General features: G+C 35.9%; 1 protein-coding gene and 1 long non-coding RNA gene across 3 annotated transcripts; both read right to left on the bottom strand.

Moving 5' to 3' along the window:
• Positions 1–575: 575 nt before the first annotated feature.
• Positions 576–4640, bottom strand: LOC133851070 (uncharacterized). Its single transcript, XR_009895735.1, has 2 exons — positions 4075–4640; positions 576–1088 (listed from the first exon to the last, which is right to left on the bottom strand). It is a non-coding gene; the product is annotated as an uncharacterized LOC133851070 (long non-coding RNA).
• Positions 4641–5458: 818 nt separating this feature from the next.
• LOC133851182 (serine/threonine-protein kinase/endoribonuclease IRE1a-like) lies at positions 5459–18629 on the bottom strand. 2 transcript variants are annotated; one of them, XM_062287505.1, is made up of 7 exons: positions 18200–18629; positions 13922–14156; positions 11785–13262; positions 9916–10088; positions 9349–9595; positions 8347–8650; positions 5459–5798 (listed from the first exon to the last, which is right to left on the bottom strand). In XM_062287505.1, the coding sequence occupies exons 1-7, from the start codon at positions 18346–18348 to the stop codon at positions 5652–5654; spliced, it is 2733 nt and encodes a 910-aa protein (XP_062143489.1). In that variant the 5' UTR covers positions 18349–18629; the 3' UTR covers positions 5459–5651. The 2 variants fall into 2 exon arrangements, with proteins under 2 accessions (XP_062143489.1, XP_062143490.1); XM_062287506.1 differs by having other exon boundaries at positions 13922–14064; positions 18200–18339.
• Between the last annotated feature and the right edge of the window lie 1285 nt (positions 18630–19914).

Here is a 19914-nt window from a genome sequence, read left to right on the forward strand (position 1 = left end):
TAATAGTCACCATTATCACAAACTATATCATGGTCACCAGAATTGAAACTTAAATTCAAGGTGACAAGAATATCATTAGGAGTTAAAAATGTTATTCTATTTTTTTCTTTTTCTTTTTCTAATTGATTGAAGGAAAATGTTACATGGAGGATCCTTACTAGTACTCCTGATCTCAAAAGAAGAAGTGACTGATCCTATAAAAGAAAAAGGGGTGGGCTCCCCAACAATAGACTCAGAACAAACCAAAACAGTGCTAAATATATACAAAAAGTAAAAAATGAGACAAATAAATGACTTCGTCCTTTCAAGGAGCCGCACAAAGCGGTTATATCAAAAAAAAAGAGGTACATAATAAAACAAACCTAACTATACCCCCACTTGAGATCAACAACAACCACCCTAAGGAGGCTGAAGTGGTAAAAGCACTGTAAAAGTTTGAAATTGAAACTACAGTAAAGAAAAGTACCAACACAAGGTCAAATACAAGAGTTTCCCCTAAAAACGTTGTTCTAGATCACAAGGATATTGGTAGGAGTTAAAAATTTATTCCAAAAATGTAAACTTATTGAAAGAACTAAATATAATTATTTAATTTATATTCTAACATGACCAACCAAAAAAATTAAAAAAGGGCTTTGCATATTTCCTGTGACGACCCCTTCTTTTTTTTTTTTATACAAACATAAAACGAGTCCTCACAGTGGCACGACTATGTGTCGCTCAACCAACATATGGCACATGCCCCATAACATGTACCCAATAATCAGAGTATAACATACATCTATCTATGCAGCGGAAAACATAAATCTGAATAGCGAAAATTACAACTTACACATCTATCACAAATTAATTACAACAAATAGCCATTTAACACCTATCTGTTTGAGTCTTATTAACACTATAACAATAATGGCTTAACAAAGAATAAGTGACACAAACATCACAAGCCATATCAAACCTATAAAATAGTGGACAACCCGTGGTCCGACAATTATAACTGTCGCGGCGAGCTTCAGTCATAATATCCCAAGCACACTGCTACCAACCCATCGACTATACCGAAGTACCTGCAGCCAAAGAAACATCATCTACACGGTTGTGGTGGTATCCACATCCGCATAGGTGAAAGAATGAGTTCACCGCCTTAGCATGAAACACACTAAGACCTCAGTGGTATAAGACTGACTGAGTTTTCACAAAGAACCAACCTTTATTTTATTTTTAGTCGTGCGAGCACTATGTTAGCCACAATTTACCAACAGCTAATGCTGCAAACACCGACTATTCAGAAAACATTTAAAACATACTATATAGCTGTGAACATATGTAGAAGTTCCAATCTACCGTTTGGAAGATTCTACATATAGACCCCTCTATAATAATACTTTTCACCAGTCGCTTGGACATATGTGCACACGATCACTCCATCACAGATTTCACGTATACACATAAGTCTTAAGCAAGGAACATGGCATCTTACTCTTCCATACTAGGATAACATCCGTCAACAAAACACTCGCAACACCATCTCTAATCGTATTTCAGCTTCGTGCCTTGACGTCAGTAGATCATGAGAGCACAAGAGTTAAACTCAATCATGCTAACACGTCTTTCCTGAAGAACAAGAACAGTCAACCTTCTTACTCATAGACATGCCATTACTCGCACCTGGGCAATCATGTATCCATGTACTTTCAAGTTCAATGTATGATATTAACACATGACTATCCGATAGAAATATGCATAAGCGCTTTTCATTTAAGACACATATGCATACCAACACGTCTAGTAAAATCTACTCATAACATAAAAACATCACTCATTAAACAATGCTATACATGATATGCATGACTGGGTCTACTGGGGCTTCTGTCCCCCACGATGCTGATAACTGTTGTTTTACTGTGTATCCTGCTCCTCTACTGTTGTACTACTGTTGATGTATGCTCTATACTACATGCTCAATGTTCTGTGCTTGACCAGTATATATTTCACTACTGTGTCACGCTGAAATCATGCAGTTGTTAAATCACGTCCTTTTAAAACTAAACAAATCCAGCATTTTATCCAACACTTTGAAATCATTCAAAACTTAGTTTCTTTATCAAATCTACACAGTTTCAACATGACATGTTCTCAAACAATTTGCATAATTTAAATCTCAACCGCAGAACTTAACACTTTAAATCTAGTCAATACTTTTCACTCTTGCACTATCTCTTAAACATCATTGATATAGTTTAAACATAATCGAAACTAATAAATCATCTCAAAACATATACATTTCATCATATAGTTGGTTCGGTTTCATATATATATATGAAACCGAACCAACTATATGATGAACCCATTGAAGTCTCCAATTACAACACCATCCTGCAAACATTGGTAGCATTAGACTATGCTATTGAATTACATACTCTATGACATCCTAACTACCCGCGTGCTCACACGTCACATCACTCGCTTCTAAAGCTAGCTAGACACCTTAAGCTATTATTAAACTTACCATTGGTTTTTGGTTCCTATTGTATCTTGTTTATTATCATAAAATGTATTTACTCCTTTTACTAGCTCATTTATTATTGTTGCACCTCACCATCTATGTTAATCATTTTTATAGCGTGTTGCTTATTTACTAAGTTAACCATATATATTTAGCATGTATGCATGCATATGTATATACATATACATATACATATACAACTCTTAAACCTAACCGATGATATGCACTAAAGCACTTAGTGTACATGGATAGGTGAATTAGGCAACAAGTCACCTTGTTGTCATTATTAACTATTAAGTCTTATAGTTAGTTTATCCGTTTAAGCTAAGTCTATTCAGCCCATATACGTATATATATGTACACATATATGTATAGAAGGCTTACCGAGCTAAGCACCGCTTCCTAACGCACTTAGGTACTTTATAATACATAAATAAACGCATTAATTATCTACTTACACTAATAGATGAATTTGAAGCCTAGTTATGTATTTCCATAATATCATTATTTACCGAACTCATATTCATGTATATGTCCATATATATATATACCCACACATGCAATGATTAACAAGCTTAGACCAAATCCATTAGTACACATAAACACTATGTGGATATGATTAAGCGAATTAGTTACTATGTTGTTGCACAACGAATTTATAATACACCTGTAGGTTCTATAAGTCTTCTAACTTATATTTGCAAACCTAGGGTTCATTGAGTAATTTATAGTTCTTTAACATTCTTATTAATTACTAACCATTTTGTATAGTTTGTCTTTCATTCACTAAGTTAACAATATATATACATATATATTTTAGTCACATACATGTACATGTATACATATATACATATATACATACAACACTTTAAGCTAATTCATTAAGTCTTTCAAACCTAGAACTTTAGTGACTTATACTTAAAGATCATCTTAATGTCTTCAATTACATTAGCATAAATCCATAATCCATTTATATAATCACTTTACCTATTCATAAGTTTATTCTTTCTTTATACAAATGTATTTTATTTACTTGTTTATATTAATTTCTATCCATGCACGTTTTTATTATCATTACTCACATAGTGTCTCCATAATCAACTAATGCTAATGGAATATCTAACAAAACCATTCTCAAACTTCCATACCTATAATTAGTCAACTATAACATCAAGGCCCTAACTGGTATCAACTTCAACTCCACACAATCACAATCAAACAACCCATCTTTATAAAGGGCTTGGCCTAAAACCTCATTACATAACCACAAATCAACCCCATTCAGCCATCCCCTTCAACATCTTCCAAAAACCCTAAATCACATCTCCAAAATTATCAAATCCAAATCCACAACCCAAAGCATTACACAACCAAACTAAACAAGCCACCCAACCTTAGCATATTAAACATACATAAACTCTAAACCAACACTCAACTAAAATTCCAAAAATCAACACAACCTAGACACTCATCCAGCCGTGAATCGGGTCCAAATAGCACAGAAAAATACCCAAAATAAATCTATAATAACTCAATAACGAAATCACAAGAAATTACAGAAAATCTACCGAAAAACGCCACTGACTCCGCCGGAAAAGTCGCCGGAAATCACTCCTGGAGGACTGGGTCTTCCTCACGGTTCAGCGGGTCATGGGTTGCAGGTCTCGGGTTCGTGGGGTTCTGGGCAGTCCACTACCAACAGAAACCACCAGAGAACGGCCTCCATCCGCCGGAAATCGCATCTTAGGCCGTTGGATCGTCTCTGGTTCAGTGGGTCGTTCGGGTTTGACGGGTCTTCGTGGATCGAGTCGCTCGGGTTATGGGTTTTGCCATGGGATCGTCGAAAATCGCCATCAAACCGTCGGATTTCGGCTTTGGTTCGCCGGAATCGCCACTGGAACCGCCGTTCGTCGGCTCTGTGCACTGCACGACGGGTTGCGGGTTTCGGCTCCCGGCTCTCTCTCGGTCTCTCAGTCTCTCTTTCCCTCTCAATCTCCCTGAATCTCACTCCCACTGTCTCTCAACTCTCTCATTCGGTAAAGAGGAGAAGAAATGAAGAACAGAGAAGAAGAAGTAGAAAGAAGAACAATAAGAAAAGAACAAGCAGTCGTGGACTGCTGTCCACCGAGGAGAAAAAAAAAAGAAGAAAAAGAAAAGAAAGAAAAGAGGAGGAAAAGCGAAAGGGATAAGGGACATGTGACAGGTTGTGAATGGTTGGGAGGAATTTTCTTTTATTTAAAGTACCTACTACTATTAATTACAATAAGATCCCATTTAAGTTTATTTTTATCATTTATCAATTAATATTCAATCCCATATTTATAAATACAATTTATTAATTATTAAATTTCTTATTTATTTTCTTGGTCTTCACATTTCCTGCGTGTTTCATTATCAATTTACGTATTAGAACACATATATCTACGCATCTCAATTGGAAAAACCTAAATCTGACAAGCGTTTTGCTAATGCAAGAAGACTAATGGAGGTGGTCGGTCAATTTTTTAATTTATCAACCAATCAAAGAAGGGTGTCTCTCCTTCCTACTCCCTTGTGAATTTCCCTCCATCTCTTTGTCTCTCTCTGCTCAGTCTCTCCTTTCTTGGTTAATTTTGTTTTTTTTTTTTTTTTTTTTTCTCTTTTGTCTGCTACTTGAAAGCTAGATCTACCACGAATCGCTCCTTAATTTCCACCACCCACATGCCACTCCTCCATCTCCACCGCTAGCTCCTGTAACGACATCCTCACCAACGGTCTACTACCATATTCAAATCTCCATATATCACCCAAAATTGAATTTAAAATGTTTAATTAATTTAGAATGTTAAACATATACTTTTCTCCTTGTTTCTAGGTTTTTCCCCCTCGGCTTTAATAATTGAAGAAAAAAACTCTGCCAAAAAAAATTAAAAATAACTATAAAAAAACAAAATACCATCCATACGCAGCACCTTAGTTTAAAGGCCTAATGCACAGCACATTTATTAACGTTGATTGAAGGAAATTTTATACATTATTATATTACCACTCTATTTACATTTATAAACAACCTGTTTCAATACATATATCATATACCAATATTGAGCTACTAACTGCAGCCACGTACAAGTAGTTCTTAAGCAATTAGAAGAGGCCAAAGAGCTGTTCAACATGCATTGGTTTTGAAATACTTCTGAAAGCATTCCTCTTCCCTACAGTATCTGTAAATAACTTTGTATACTTGGATCAGAAGTCTTGGAAATCGACTTGCAAAGTAGTTATCATATCCTTCAGGAACTGGTCCTACAAGCTCCTAAATATCCGCCAAAAACAGAAAATTAATATCAGCTACAGGGTAACATGATTGCATCAAGGAGATATAATTTAAAACTAATCTTACAATTCACAAACTATACAGAAGTTTAGATGACAATAAGACTAATATTAACCAATTTAAGTAACTAAAGCTTAAGAATTTCTTAGTAGGGCCAGATAAGCCTAACAATGACAGATGAAAGTAGGGTTATGTACTTGAAAAGTGCATGAAGAAGATCTAGATTAAAACTAATTTTACAATTCTAGAACTGTCCAAAAGTTTATCTAATAATATTTATCAGTCTAAGTAACCAAGGCTAACAATGGTCGTTTCAAAATTGATTATCAAACTGTCAATCCTACATACAATAATAGTTAGTCTCTTGAGGATGTGAACCAAACAGCACAAGAACTAAGGGAAAAGGATATGGGCTACTTCGAGGAAGCCGTGACCTCCAAGACACCAAAAAATGTTCTAGGTTTTGATAATATTCAAACATGATATTTTATTTATTAGGATTATGCTTAAATAGGAGACGGCTAGGTCATAAGACATAACCATTAAATTTAACCGTCATTTACATCATGCAGAAACCATAGAGGAATAATAGCTTCATGTTACAAGACTAGGTTTAGTTGTCATTTACATCATGCAGAAACCTTAGAGGAATAATAGCTACATGTTACAAGGCTAGGTTTAGCCGTCATTGACTTAGACCCTAATGAGAAAGAATACTCACGAATAGCCTATAACCTTATTTGGAATATCTATTCCTTATTAGTATAGACTACAAAATAAATGGATATTCACTCCTTATTAGTCTCTAACTTAACTAATAAGAAAAGATTACATCATTCTCTTCTCCTAACAATTTCCTTGTCCCCAAGGGAAAATTCTAAAAACTACTCTTGAAATCCTTTAAAACCCTTCTAAAATTATCACTTAACAATTATGAAAATAAAAAATATTAAAAACTAAACCAAAGCTTTGTTGGCTTCAATCAATAGCATGGTATGCAATTTCTCTTTTAAGTCTTTGACCAACTTCTTCTTCTTCCTGAACCAAGCAAAAACATGTCTCTTCTTTCTTTTATTTCTGAGAGTGTGGCGGTTGGGCTATGATGCAGTAACTATTGCATGTGGGGTGGCCAGTGACGGCGGAAGACTTGATAGTGAGAAGCTTTCAATGGCGTGGTGCTTAACAGCGCATCTAGAAGCCCGGGTTTGGTGATTTCTGGATGTGCGGCTGGGGTGGGCTACTCGGGGTTGACAAGGAAATCATAGCGGCTGCTTGATGCGGTGTTTTACGGCGAGTCTGTGAAACGAACGGCGGATATGTGGTGGCCAGTGCATCTAGGATGACGGTGGCTGTTGGTGGATTGAACGTAGATCTACGACTGAGGGTGGTGCCAGTGGGGTAGGTGTTACAGGCGGGGATTGGCTTGCTGGAGAGGTGCATGGTAAAGAAAAACTTTTAATTCTTCTCATGTGCTCCTCCATCTGTTTGCTAGATTTATCTTTCCACACTAGAAATCTAATCGCATCTTTTCTACCCTTGCTTATTGCTCTGCACCCAAAAAGATTTGGAAAGACATGGTGATTGTGTGAATCGGTGATTGCTGTAGAAAACAATCAACCGGGCATCTATGATTAACAATTGCTTGTTAACAAGAGGAACCCTAACTTTGATACCACTTGATGTGAACCAAACAACACAAGAACTAAGGGAATATGATATGGGATACTTCGAGGGAACCGTGATCTCCAAAATACCAAAAGATGTTCTAAGTTTTGATAGTACTCAAACATGATGTTTTATTCATTAGCATTATGCTTAAATAAGAGACTACTAGGTCATAAGACATAACCATTAGGTATAGCTGACATTTACATCATGCAAGAACCCTAAAGGAATAATAGCTACATGTTACAAGGCTAGGTTTAGCCGTCATTGACTTAGACCCTAATGAGAAAGAATACTCACGAATAGCCTATAACCTTATTTGGAATATCTATTCCTTATTAGACTAGACCACAAAATAAATGGAGATTTACTCCTTAGTCTCTAACTTAATTAATAAGAAAAGATTACATCACTTGACCCATTTAAGGAGAGGGTTTCAGTCTAGGTTAACCTATACAAATTCACTCATAAACAGACCAAATTCAGGATGAAGACCATAATTCTACCATTTCATTATGAAATACACAATTCCACCATTTCATTATGAAATACACGAGAAGCCTACGAATTTGAATTTCATAAACTTTTCTTTTAAAAACAAAGTCATCATTCATAAAGCAACTGTCTCGTAATAATATCATTGTAGCCCCATCCAATAAGTGATCATACTACTACATACGAGTATTTGTGTGTGCGTGTGCGTGCATATGTAGGCTTGAACTTTCCGACCCATTTCATATATTGGATTAGGTCTTATCAAAAACAAGCAGCTATAAGCAAAGCTGATTTATGACTCACTGCTACTCACTGTCCCAAAAAAAACCAACAAATTAATGTACAATTTTCAGTTCAAGAAACAAACCTGAATTTCTTTAGGGAGCTCTCTATAATGGTTTAACTTGTTTCGCATGACACGCAATAAGTCTCGAACACTGTCAAATTTATACCGCCTATAACGACCAATGTTAGTGATAAATGCAGTTTCCATCTTTTCATCCCATTTCCCACCTAATGCCACCAGTCCAATTCTTTCTAATGCTTGCAAGAGATTAGAATGAGTCTCCCTATCCTCCAATTCTACCCTGTCACTAGTGTCCCGAAGAAATGTGAGTCTCATCTCAGAACTCCAGAACAGAGGATGGTGCAACACTGCCGATGCCTTTGGCCTGAGAGCAAATTAGAAGAACTCATATCTGAGTATATCACAAAAAGAAATATATATATATATAACTGGAATTGCAGTAAAGCTCATATGAGAGAATATAAGTTCACCAATGAGCAAATGGCAGAGTCAACTATTGACTGATTCATTGTGTTGCATATTACATTCAAGACAATAAATTTCTCTCAAAGCTATGAAAACAACTTTGGCTATTCATAAATGGAACCATAAAAAAACGTCATTTAATTGTTTTGAATACCAATAAATTCAAAGGAATGAATTCATGGTTGGACCATCCTGCTACCAGAAGATCTTACAGAAAATTTGGCACGAAATTAAAAAAGGTTGACAAGAGGTCAAGACCAATCATAATGTGTCCATACTTCAACCAATAAACTAAACCAGAAATGGTTGGTAGCAGCTTGGTTTGTTCTGGTTTGGTGCCTTCAATTGCTATGGGAAACAAAATGAACTCTTCAATTTTAATGGACCATGTAGGTGCTGCCTTATTTGATGAGCAGTAGTTTTAGTCAAAAGGTATTCTCCACCGACAGAACAATCACTCATCATAGAAGAACATAAGCTAGAATGATTAAAAATGATTCAAGAAAAAGCAGGCTAAACATCCATTGTATGCAAGAAAACCATTATTAATTATCAAAAAGAAAATATTTCCTATTTGAAGAAAAGTAATACTCAAACCTTAATTCAGGGTCAGGGTTTAATAAACGAGAAATAAGATCCAGAGCTTCAGGGATATGTTCAACCAAAAAGAGGTCCATTTGGTTCTTCACAATGTTAATATCACGTTCAAGATGATTGCCAAATGGATGTCTACCTCCAGTGATGCAGAAAAAAATGACACAACCTAAACTAAATAAATCTACAGCACGAGTTTGGCGCCCATGAAGAAGTTGTTCTGGTGCTTGCCAACCAGAACTACCACAACCTGCAATAAGTCATTAAATATTAAGCTAATAATTTGAATAATGGTTAAGATTTTACGGATAGATAATTAAGATATAACGATATACAATGCACATTAAGAGAGTTCGTGACACACTGCTCCTAGATCATCTAATTCCATCATAAACATTCTAGCAATTATCACAACTTGGATCCTAAAAATGAGGCCTTAATCACCAGATGGAAAGGTCATCCAGTGGGAATGGTCAGACCATGGATATTTTTAGAAAACTCATCACATAATGGCTCCCATTAGCACTGCAAACCATTGACACCATTGAAAGAATAGGTAAGAGTACTTGCCAGTAGCATGATGACCCAAGGAAGACATATTCTCAACAAGGCGCTTGCTAATGCCCATGTCAGAAAGCTTTGCACATACAGAACTTTCGTTGATTATCAACACATTTTGAGGCTTTAAGTCCCGATGAATTATTCCCAATTCATGCAAATGCACCAGCCCAGAAACCATATCCCTGTGCCAAAAATAAAAGATTGAGGGCTATGAAGATGCTAATCGAATCTGAACAATGTGATATGAACATCTACTGAACAAGAGTATTTAGCCTACAGTGTATTCACATGAGTCTAGACAAGCCTAAAAGCCACATTTAAAGCACTAAAATCAAATATCAAATAAAATATGCTTCATCCACCTAGTCAGTAAACTTATGGGCAGTTCAGAAGACCTAAGGCATGAGTGGGGGCGATTCAGAAGATTTATGGGGCTCGAGGAATATCATGGCATCTTCTAAAGAAGTATGTTGAAATCCCGGTAGCATAGAGCTAACCCTTGTCCTTATAGCATTAATGGCAACAACCCAACCTTTACAATTGATTTTTAATATATAACACTATTAGAAATAACAACAAACAATTGGAAATACATCATTTACAAAATCATCAAAACTATTCCCTCAAATAAATTGAAGCAAACTCATCTCAGATGCTATGAGAAACAAAATGTTTGTAATTCAAACATATCTGAGCCAAGCCTAATGAATTAAGACCAGTGTGCGATTGAATGGCTTAAATAAGTGTTATAGGGTTTGCGGCTTTATGTGACACGTTAGTCACCAGAAAGATCACTTGCTAGTAATGTCAGCCAGGAGATAAAGAACAAGAAGAAGAAGACACATAAACACACACTCAAATAGACTATATGGCAATGATGTTTGGAATTATCTGAACTAAAAACAGGGACCATTGCCCTGCGGAAAGGTAAACATTCATGTACTAGTATCCACTAGTTCTTTGTCTCCTTCACTTTCTTGCTTTATTTCCCATCTCTCTAGTGTTTCCATTCCAAAGACACTGCAGGATGTGTTATTGGTTGGAGACAAGCAATGGAATTAGAAAGGAAGGCCTTACACCAAAAAAGGACATGGGAGCTTGTTCCATTACCACTTGGTAAACAAACTGTTGGTTGCAAATAGGGATGTAAATGAACAGAATCGCTCGCGAACAGGCTTAGGCTTGGTTCAGGTTCGATTAATTTATTAACCAAACAGCTCTTGAACTAAAAATTGTGTTCGTTTATTAAACGAGCTGAACTCATATAAACTCGGTTCGACTAGTATAGGCTCATATAAGCTCGTATAACTTCTTTTTTTATTATTTTTATAATATTATTTATAACTTTGTAATGAGAACATGTTAAGTATTTAAAAAGATAAAAAAGAAATTTTTTTCGTAATGTAATAGATATAACTTAATTATTGTAATTATGAGTCTAAATATAGATATATGTGTATTTGTATGTATATATATACATACACGTATATGTGTGTATATGAGTGGGTTTAGGTGAGAGAGGCTACGTAGAAAACATATCCTCCTCTTTCTTTATTTTCTTCTCATGCAAACCTTACAATGTGGTATCAGAACAAAGATCCTGAATTCGAACCTTGTCTCCATCGTTAACCATCCATTTCAATTAATATAGTCCACATGTTGTCTAGTCCTACACGTGAAGAGAGTGTTAAAGTATATTAATTAAATGAATAAATTCACCTCTTCTTATCAACTTAAGCTTTTGGGATAAGAGATAGTTTAACAATTTGCATAAATCAATGAATACTATCATATGAAAACAATAAAAGGTTTCATATAAAGCAAGACATGTTAACAATCTCTAGAAATGTTATATCATCAGTGAGACTTCTAACCAACCTCATAATCTTTAATAATAAAGGTGACGGATAGCCATTTGCTTTCCACAAATTAAGACCTGACATAATATCCTTCTTTGAATCCAAGCGGGCTTTATACTCGATCATACCTCTCGTAGCTTGGTCCTTGTTGAACATTGGGTATTGTGAACAATGTAAAGAAATATGGATCAAATCGTCCAAGCTGTAAGTACAACGCTCTAGAGAGAGATAGACAAAATCTTGATCATACTCTACTCCATACCATCGAACAATGTTTGGATGCCGGTCAGATGCAATAAGATTCTGAATTTCTTTAAAAGCCACGTCATTATGAGCTTGGACAAGACGTTTCACAGCAACTGGTCTACCTTCATAGTTTCCCTCGAGGACAATGGTACCATTGCTTCCCTTAGCGATTTCTGTGTTTGATACGATTAGTTTACCTATCCTACGTCCATCAATGCTACCATCTACAAGTTTATCAAGGTGCGACGACATTTTATTTTCACCATCAACATGTACAAAGACATCTCCATTTTCAGATGAAACATTCTTTCCCGATTTTCTATTTTTCTTCCTCTTGGACGATGCAGTTTTTGAGCCAGAATTACCGGGCTGCTCATTCAACAAAGCTTGTTCTTTAATCACCCAAACATAGCCTTTAACAACAAGGCCAACAACAAGAATGATCACGAACAAAATGATAGACAATGCTGTTGACCATTCAAAAAACATGCTTAAGACGTGCTTAAGAGAAATTCTCATGCCATGCACATCCACAATCCCTGTATCATCAATCTCCATTGGAGGCAGTGGAAGCATTGCTTCCCTATCATCTCTGCGATGAATGTTTGTTTTGGGTCGCAAAGGCAGTATAGAGTTTGGAGTAGGGGATGGGAGCATAACATTTTCATGTTGAATATCTACGAATTCATCAACCTTGGGCTGTGTAGGAATCATCAGACCTGAAGGAGGCATTGGGAGTCTTTCAGACCTAGAGGATTCTGGCAAAGTATGACTCCTATGGCAGAAAACAGGGCCTCTTGTGTGACATGACAAAGGGATAGCAAAATCAATGCCAATTTCAGAACCAGGATTATCTGGAAAATTCAATGGAGCCCCACTAGAAGCATCTAGACAAAGCAAAGAAGCCCCAACTTCAGCAATTGTCATATTCCACGAAGTTTTTTCCGAGTCTCGAGCAAAAGACGTCAATGTATAATCTGTCCTTGTGATGTGTAGTCGCAAATCAACAATATCTGGGTTCTTAGGACCAGACTTTACCAACTCCTTATCGGCTGTATCATAATATGAAACACTCCGAGTTTCATCACTCCGCAATGTCGATGGAGGATCAAATCTATAGGTGCGGATCAGCTTTCCAGTCCTAAGATCAACCTCAAACACAGTAGTTTTCTTAGATCCGAGCGTAACAGCACCATCCTCTGATATGTATGGCGTATTTTTGACAAATTCATCAATAGACATTGAAAGTTTCTGCATTAGCAACAGTAAAATAACAATAAGGCACATCAAAGAAAGTAATCATGGCCAAAATCTGTATTTACACAACCAAACCTGGTATCATAATAGCTGAATTCATAACAATGACATGTTTTAGGCAATGTCCAGAAGCATTAATTCATCAGCAGAAAAAAGAAACCTAAATACATGACAGTTTCTAGTGATTATCAAAGTCAAGCAACTACAGAGGTAAAGCCGCAATGAAGCGCCTAGAAAATCCTTAGGTGGCAACAATACATGCATTGGAATAAATACCAAACTCAAATTCTTCTCCAAACACACTTTTATAAAATTTATTTTCCCTTAAAAAAAAAAGTACTTGTAACAAAGGAATAACACAACTTGTATTGTGCCAATATGAAATGCTCAAAACTTTTTAATTGATGAGTGGACCAGGGAGGAAGTGACAAGGGGAGAGGGAGGGCGAGGGGGGAGAGTCGACTTATCAATTAAACCCATTGTGCCACAAAAGCCACCTGATCTTCATAATTCCTCTGTCTTTTGCTTCCCTCACACCATAAGAAAAGATCTTAATGCCACTTAAGAACTTCTCAGAATAAAGTTGGCCTTTTAGGATCCATCAAAATTTAAGGCATTGATATAAAAATCACAGAAAACATACCAAGACATACCATTCTACCATAGTTCTGGGTGTGCATATGCAAATCCCAGTCATCTCCACAATCTATGAAGAATCTACCATTTGGTCCAGATGCATTTTCTTTATCATTATCTTCGCTGAAAGGAGCCTGATACGAAGTGTAAATTGGTGTTCCTGATGCAAAAGACCAGATAACTCTCTTAGAATTACTCTCCACCAAATGGACTGTCCCATCCAGGCCAGCAATAAGTGCGGTACTATGTTCGCTGCTCCCAAAGAAAACCAAAGACAAGGAAATGTAACAGAGTTAAATACTCTTTTTGATAAGAAAAATTTTTTTTTGATAAGAACAGAGTTAAATACTTATTCCCAAAGATTCATTATAATGACACATTCAAATTACAAATAACATATCGGGATTTGTTACTTGCACAACAGTGTGCACAACCTACTCACATAGGTGGGACCCACCTAAGTCATTCAAATTACAAATAACATATCGGGATTTGTTACTTGCACAACAAGTGCACAACCTACTCACATAGATGGGACCCACCCACTTAGGTGGGTCTCACTCATGTGAGTAGTTGTGCACAAGTTGTGCACCAAGCTTTTCCCTAACATATCAGGTGACAATTCCTAACAGAATGTTTGGATGGGGAGAGCGGAGAGGACAAGAGGTTGGGGTTACACTTTAGAGGAGGTACACTCACCCCTGTTTGGATTTTTTTTTTTTTTTCTATTTTCTATTTTTGGCTCTCTTTTTTGGTTTTTTTTTTCTTTTTTCTTTTTTAATCTTTTTAATTTTGTATTTAAGCTTTGAAAAGTTTTCTTCTTCTTCTTTTTACACTTTACCCCCAATGGCATTTTTGAAATTTGGTTGAAAAAAGTCACAGGTCACGCACATGACTTGGTTTCCGCCCAAAGAGACAGAAAAAATAAACGGACGGTTTCTTTGGCCATAGTAAGATGCTTTTTTTTTGGGGGGCGGGGGGGGGGGGGGGGGGGGGGGGGGGCTCAATTGTCATTTTTTAGACATTGGACGCTAAAATGCAAATGGGTGGATACTTCGGGGGGAAAGGATTTGAACGGAGAGGATACCTTGTTTAATGAATTTTTCTATACTTTCCTTTTTACCCTTAACAATTTATTAAAATCATATATATAGGAGAATCACTTAGAGCATTCCATAATATTGTGACAAGTGGTCTTTTAAAATGCAGCCAAGTGTCCTTTTAAAGTTAAACTGTGCATTTAATAACATTGTAAAAGAAGTTCTTTTTTTTCCTAGCAAATAACTGTATCCTATTTAATAGGGGAATCAATAAGAGTAGTGCCTATAATTATGACAAGTGGCTGCTTAAAAATTTGACAAGTATCCGTTAAGTTTTTTTAAGGGAAAAACACTTTGTTTCACATGTGGCATTTTCCCCTCCTCCCATGCGTCGCTCTTAGTGAAACGTTGAAGCCATTAGTGAAAAGTTGAAGTCAATTCAAGTTAGTTTTTGGCAAACAACAAAATAAACGTTTGTACATTTTTATTTTTATTTTTTTTGTGTCTCACATATATTAGCATCCCATTTTGGCAAACAACAAAATAATAGCAGTTTCTAAACAAATATTCTGCGCCATCTATAGAAACCAAAGAAAATAGAGGTTAATGAATGTCTTTCTGCAAATTTCCAGAATTCATGTATTAAGTGTTGATTTTTTACTTTACTTGATCTTATTTCAATCTTAAGATGATGCATGAAACAATGAATCAGCAATTGATCTGCAACTCTCATGAACATCTAGTGGTTTTTGTTTGTGCCGATCAATAACAAAAATTGTGGTACCCATACATGCATATGTGATGTTTTTTGTTTGCTTTCATTCGCATTGCATTGGATTATATATGTATCCAACAGCCAATGCCCACAATATAATCATATCTCCAAAATACTACGAATTTTATTGAAATAGAGGAAAGTATACAAAAAGACAAATTTTTTTTATTGTATTAGTATTATTTCAATTTCAATTTGTCTTTTATTAACTGTGGTTCTGTTCCTCTGTTTCTTCTTTTTGTTCTTATTTTCAGTTCTAATTTATATATCATTTTTAATTTTTGTTCTAAAAGTAGTTTCTTTTATGTGTGTGTGTATATATATATATACAACCGCGCAAATTAAAATTTTTCTTTTTTTAAAGATATAAATTTTCTATAGCATTTGCTTTTGTAGTTTGGCTTTAAAGTTTGCAAAGAGGCTGTGTTCAAGCACCGAATAATAGAATTGTAAATAAATGTTTGTTTGTATTTATTTTATGTGCTTTTGTTTTTCTGATTCGATTTTCTGTCCTTATTTTTGCATTGATAATTTATATATTATTTTTAATTTCTCTACAAAAAGTAGCTTCTTTTATGCTACATATAAGAAGGATGGTCGAAAAAAAAAAATCTCTATTTGACCAAACTTCTTCCTATACCTAAAAATTTCATTGGAACTGGGAAAAGTATATATAAAAAAGAAATAATTATTTTTTGTTATATTAGTGGTTATCATTTTACATTATTTTTTTTACTTTATTTCCTGTGATTTTGTTCTTTCGTTTGCATTTTTTTGTCCCTATTTCCTAATTTATATTATTTTCTTTTGTTCATATTGCTTCTTTCTTTCTTTTTTTTCTTTTTCTACATTTTACATTGAATTTCAAGAAACCATGGTGAGAGAGAGTTTACATTAATTGCTGTTTTTGGTACGAGGTATGACGATTTTTTAGTTTACGTTGTTCATTGAATTGTTTTTTTTTCCTATGTAATGCACATTGTTGACATGCTTAATTGATAGACAACATTGACTTTCAAGGTTTCATATGAACCGGAAAGTATACAGAAAAGATAACTCTATTCTATTATATTAATATTTTTCATTTTTTGTCTAGATTTTCTATGGTTCTCTTCTTCTGTTTCTGCTTTTTGTCCTTATTTTTTTTATGTAATTCATATATTTTTTTTCATTCAAATTGCTTATTTTACCTTTTGTAAATTTTACACTAAATTCAGGAAAATGATGGTGAGAGAGTTTCATATGGCTATTTTTGGTACGAGGTATGATAATTTTTTAGTTTACATTGTTTATTGAGTAGTTTTTTCTTCTCTTTTTTACTTTGTGTAATGCAAATTGTTTACGTGCTTAATTGATGGACGACATTAGCTTTCAAGATTTCATTAGAACCAGAGAAATATAGAAAATGCATTTTTTTTTTTATTGTATTAGTATTTTTCATTTTTGTTTGTTTATTTGTCTTTATTTCCTATGGTTATGTTGTTCTTCTATTTACCTTTTTATCCTTATTTTCTCTTTTAATTTATGTATTATTTTTAATTCAACTTGCTTATTTTTCAATTTTTTTTTTTTTTGTAAAATTTACACTGAATTTAGGAAATGATGGTGTAGTTTAAAATAAACTGAATGTATTGTATTTTATTATTGTTTAAAAAGTAAAAATACATAGAGTTTGATCTTATTTTAGAACAAATTAGAGGCTTTACACTTTCAGAATCTAATTCCTATCAAAGTTTTTTAGTTCCCAAAATCCTAAGGCTTTGTTTTTTTGTTAATTAAAATCTGGAAATAATAATAATAATAAACAATTAAAAAGCAATCCGTGCATTGCACGGGTTATTACATGCTCGTATCAATAATGTCTGAACAAACCCTTATCACTTGTCTCATTCTATGGTCGACCCACATAATATGCTAACCTCTCCCCTGCTTTCCACCCTACAACCAAAACAAGGGGATCCTTTTTATTTTTTGAAACACTCAAACAAAGAAAATGGACAACTATTGTCTCTATTCTCCCTCCAAACTTCCCAACACGACATCATAAGACACTTTATAATTAAAAGCTCTTTTTTTAATCAAAATGGAGTGTTCCCCAACAAATCATTTTCCGTAAATAAAACCCCCATCAATTAATGTGATTTCCCTGAGAATGAGGCCCAAATACCTACTAAAGGCCAGCAAAAAATGATATTGACTGACTACAAGTTAATCAAAAGTTTTCGATGGCCAAAGAGACTACAATTTGGAACTGCAACATATCATTGAAAGCATTTTACCAAAGGAAATCCTACTGCCATGTCATTTCAACCCAGACGTGTTTTGTGGATCAGCTCACTATATAGAGTACAAAACATGCACAAAATACAGAGTCTGTACTATAATTTCTGGGCATATTCAACATAATTAAACAAAACCTCTGTCCAAACCATATTCATCAAAAATTATTCAAAAAAAATTGGATAAAAATAAGAACTTACGGTGCGAGAGACAGGAGAGATCGGCTTGGGCTTCGAGATAAGCCATCCCCATACGGATTCCAAAGCGATAAGTCGCCTGCCGAGCTCGAAAACGCCGAGACTAGGATAAATAATAATACGCATAATATAGGAACAAAGTGGTGTTTCATCGGTGAAACGAAACGAGGTGAATTGGAAATTGATGTTGACGGGTTTGAAGAAAGAGCGAGAGATGATTGAAGCCGTGGGGTTAAGGAGAAGAAAGGTCGAGGCTTTGGGGGGAAGTCATGGGAGAACAGCAACAGGCAGCATCGAAGATTCCAAGCTTCTTCCCATAATCCGACCCTGCAATTTTAGGATCTCCGAATCCGGAGCCCTGCAAGATTCTTCCGATGTTCCGTTTTAGATTTCGCATCCTCCAGTCAACGACTTGCCCTAGTATACAGACAAAGATAATCGTTGGAAATAGTTGTCAGGGTTCCCTAAACGTCTAATTTTGGATTTTGGTTTGTAGCAGCGACGCTTGAGATGTTAAGGCGATAAAAGTTATCCAGACAAAGATTACTTTTGTTAAAAAATAAATGAAAAATGCTAGGGGTTCTTACAAACTTTTACAAAGGGAGACTTACAAACTGACGTGATGTCCTACCTGGAATAAATGTTAAAATACAAAAATGCCCTTCTCCCATCAAGTCGTCGTTCTCCCTCTAGTCGCCGGCCGTCCACTTCCAAGGCCTGTTTCGAAGCTCCAGTGGCCGGCCAGACCAACCAAACCGGCCGGATCTTGGTTTCCGTAACCCACACCGGTCGGATCTGTGAGATTTGGATCTCCTCAGTCCTCCTTAGTGTGTTCCCGTCCGGATCTATGACGTTTTGAGATCAGGACTGAGAGATTAGGAGAGATGGACGGCCCTTCTCCCATCAAGTCGTCGTTCTCCCTCTAGTCGCCAGTCGTCCACTTCCAAGGCCTGTTCCGAAGTTCCGGTGGTCAGCCAGACCAACCAAATCGGTCGGATCTTGGTTTCTGTAACCCACACCGCCCAGATCTGTGAGATTTGGATCTCCTCAGTCCTCCCGAGTGTGTTCCTGTCCGGATCTGTGACGTTTTGAGATCAAGACTGAGAGATTAGGAGAGATGGACGGCCGGATCAATGACGTTTTGATATCCAAATTTAAAGGTGAGTTCCCGACTGGACCAACTAACCCCATGCCGATGTGCATGGGTTTCCGGCAGGATCTCTAGCCAGAAACCCACACACACCGGCGTGGGTTTGGTGGAAGTCGAAAACTCCTGACCCTGACCATGGGCTGCCCACACACCGTCCTCTCTCGGGATCTCTCCCCTCTTGCCGGTCGTCCATCTGTCCTAACCTCCCATCGTCGGCCGTTCATCTGTCCCAACCTCCCATTGCCGGCCATGCATGGCCTACGGGAATGGAAGCCATGGATGGGCAAGTCAGCTTGTGGAATCCAACCTTCCACCTGGATTTAGTGTGGACGTGGAATCCTAATGTCTAATTTTTTTAGTTAATAAAATGCCACATGTATACCAGGTCAGTTTGTAAACTCTTTTGGTAAGAGTTTGTAAGTACCCATAGCATTTTTCAAAATAAATATGATTGACCGTTTCAAAGGGAGAACTTTTTTTCCTATAACACTCCATTGAATGTTCTTTGTTTTTAGAATACATGATATTTAAATAAGGTAGCTCATGTTGGAAGAGAGTCTAATAAGAT

Source organism: Alnus glutinosa, chromosome 12 (assembly GCF_958979055.1).
Source record: "Alnus glutinosa chromosome 12, dhAlnGlut1.1, whole genome shotgun sequence".
NCBI classification, from domain to species: Eukaryota; Viridiplantae; Streptophyta; class Magnoliopsida; order Fagales; family Betulaceae; genus Alnus; species Alnus glutinosa.

What these genes read in the sequence shown, in the direction of transcription:
- LOC133851182 (XM_062287505.1), bottom strand. Translation starts at nt 18,348, where the DNA reads ATGAAACACCACTTTGTTCCTATATTATGCGTATTATTATTTATCCTA. An exon ending in CCCAGAACTATGGTAGAATG is followed by an intron (nt 13,263 to 13,921) that starts GTATGTCTTGGT and finishes TTGCTAATGCAG; the next exon opens with AAACTTTCAATGTCTATTGA. An exon ending in CTTGGGTCATCATGCTACTG is followed by an intron (nt 9,596 to 9,915) that starts GCAAGTACTCTT and finishes GACTTATTGCAG; the next exon opens with GTTGTGGTAGTTCTGGTTGG.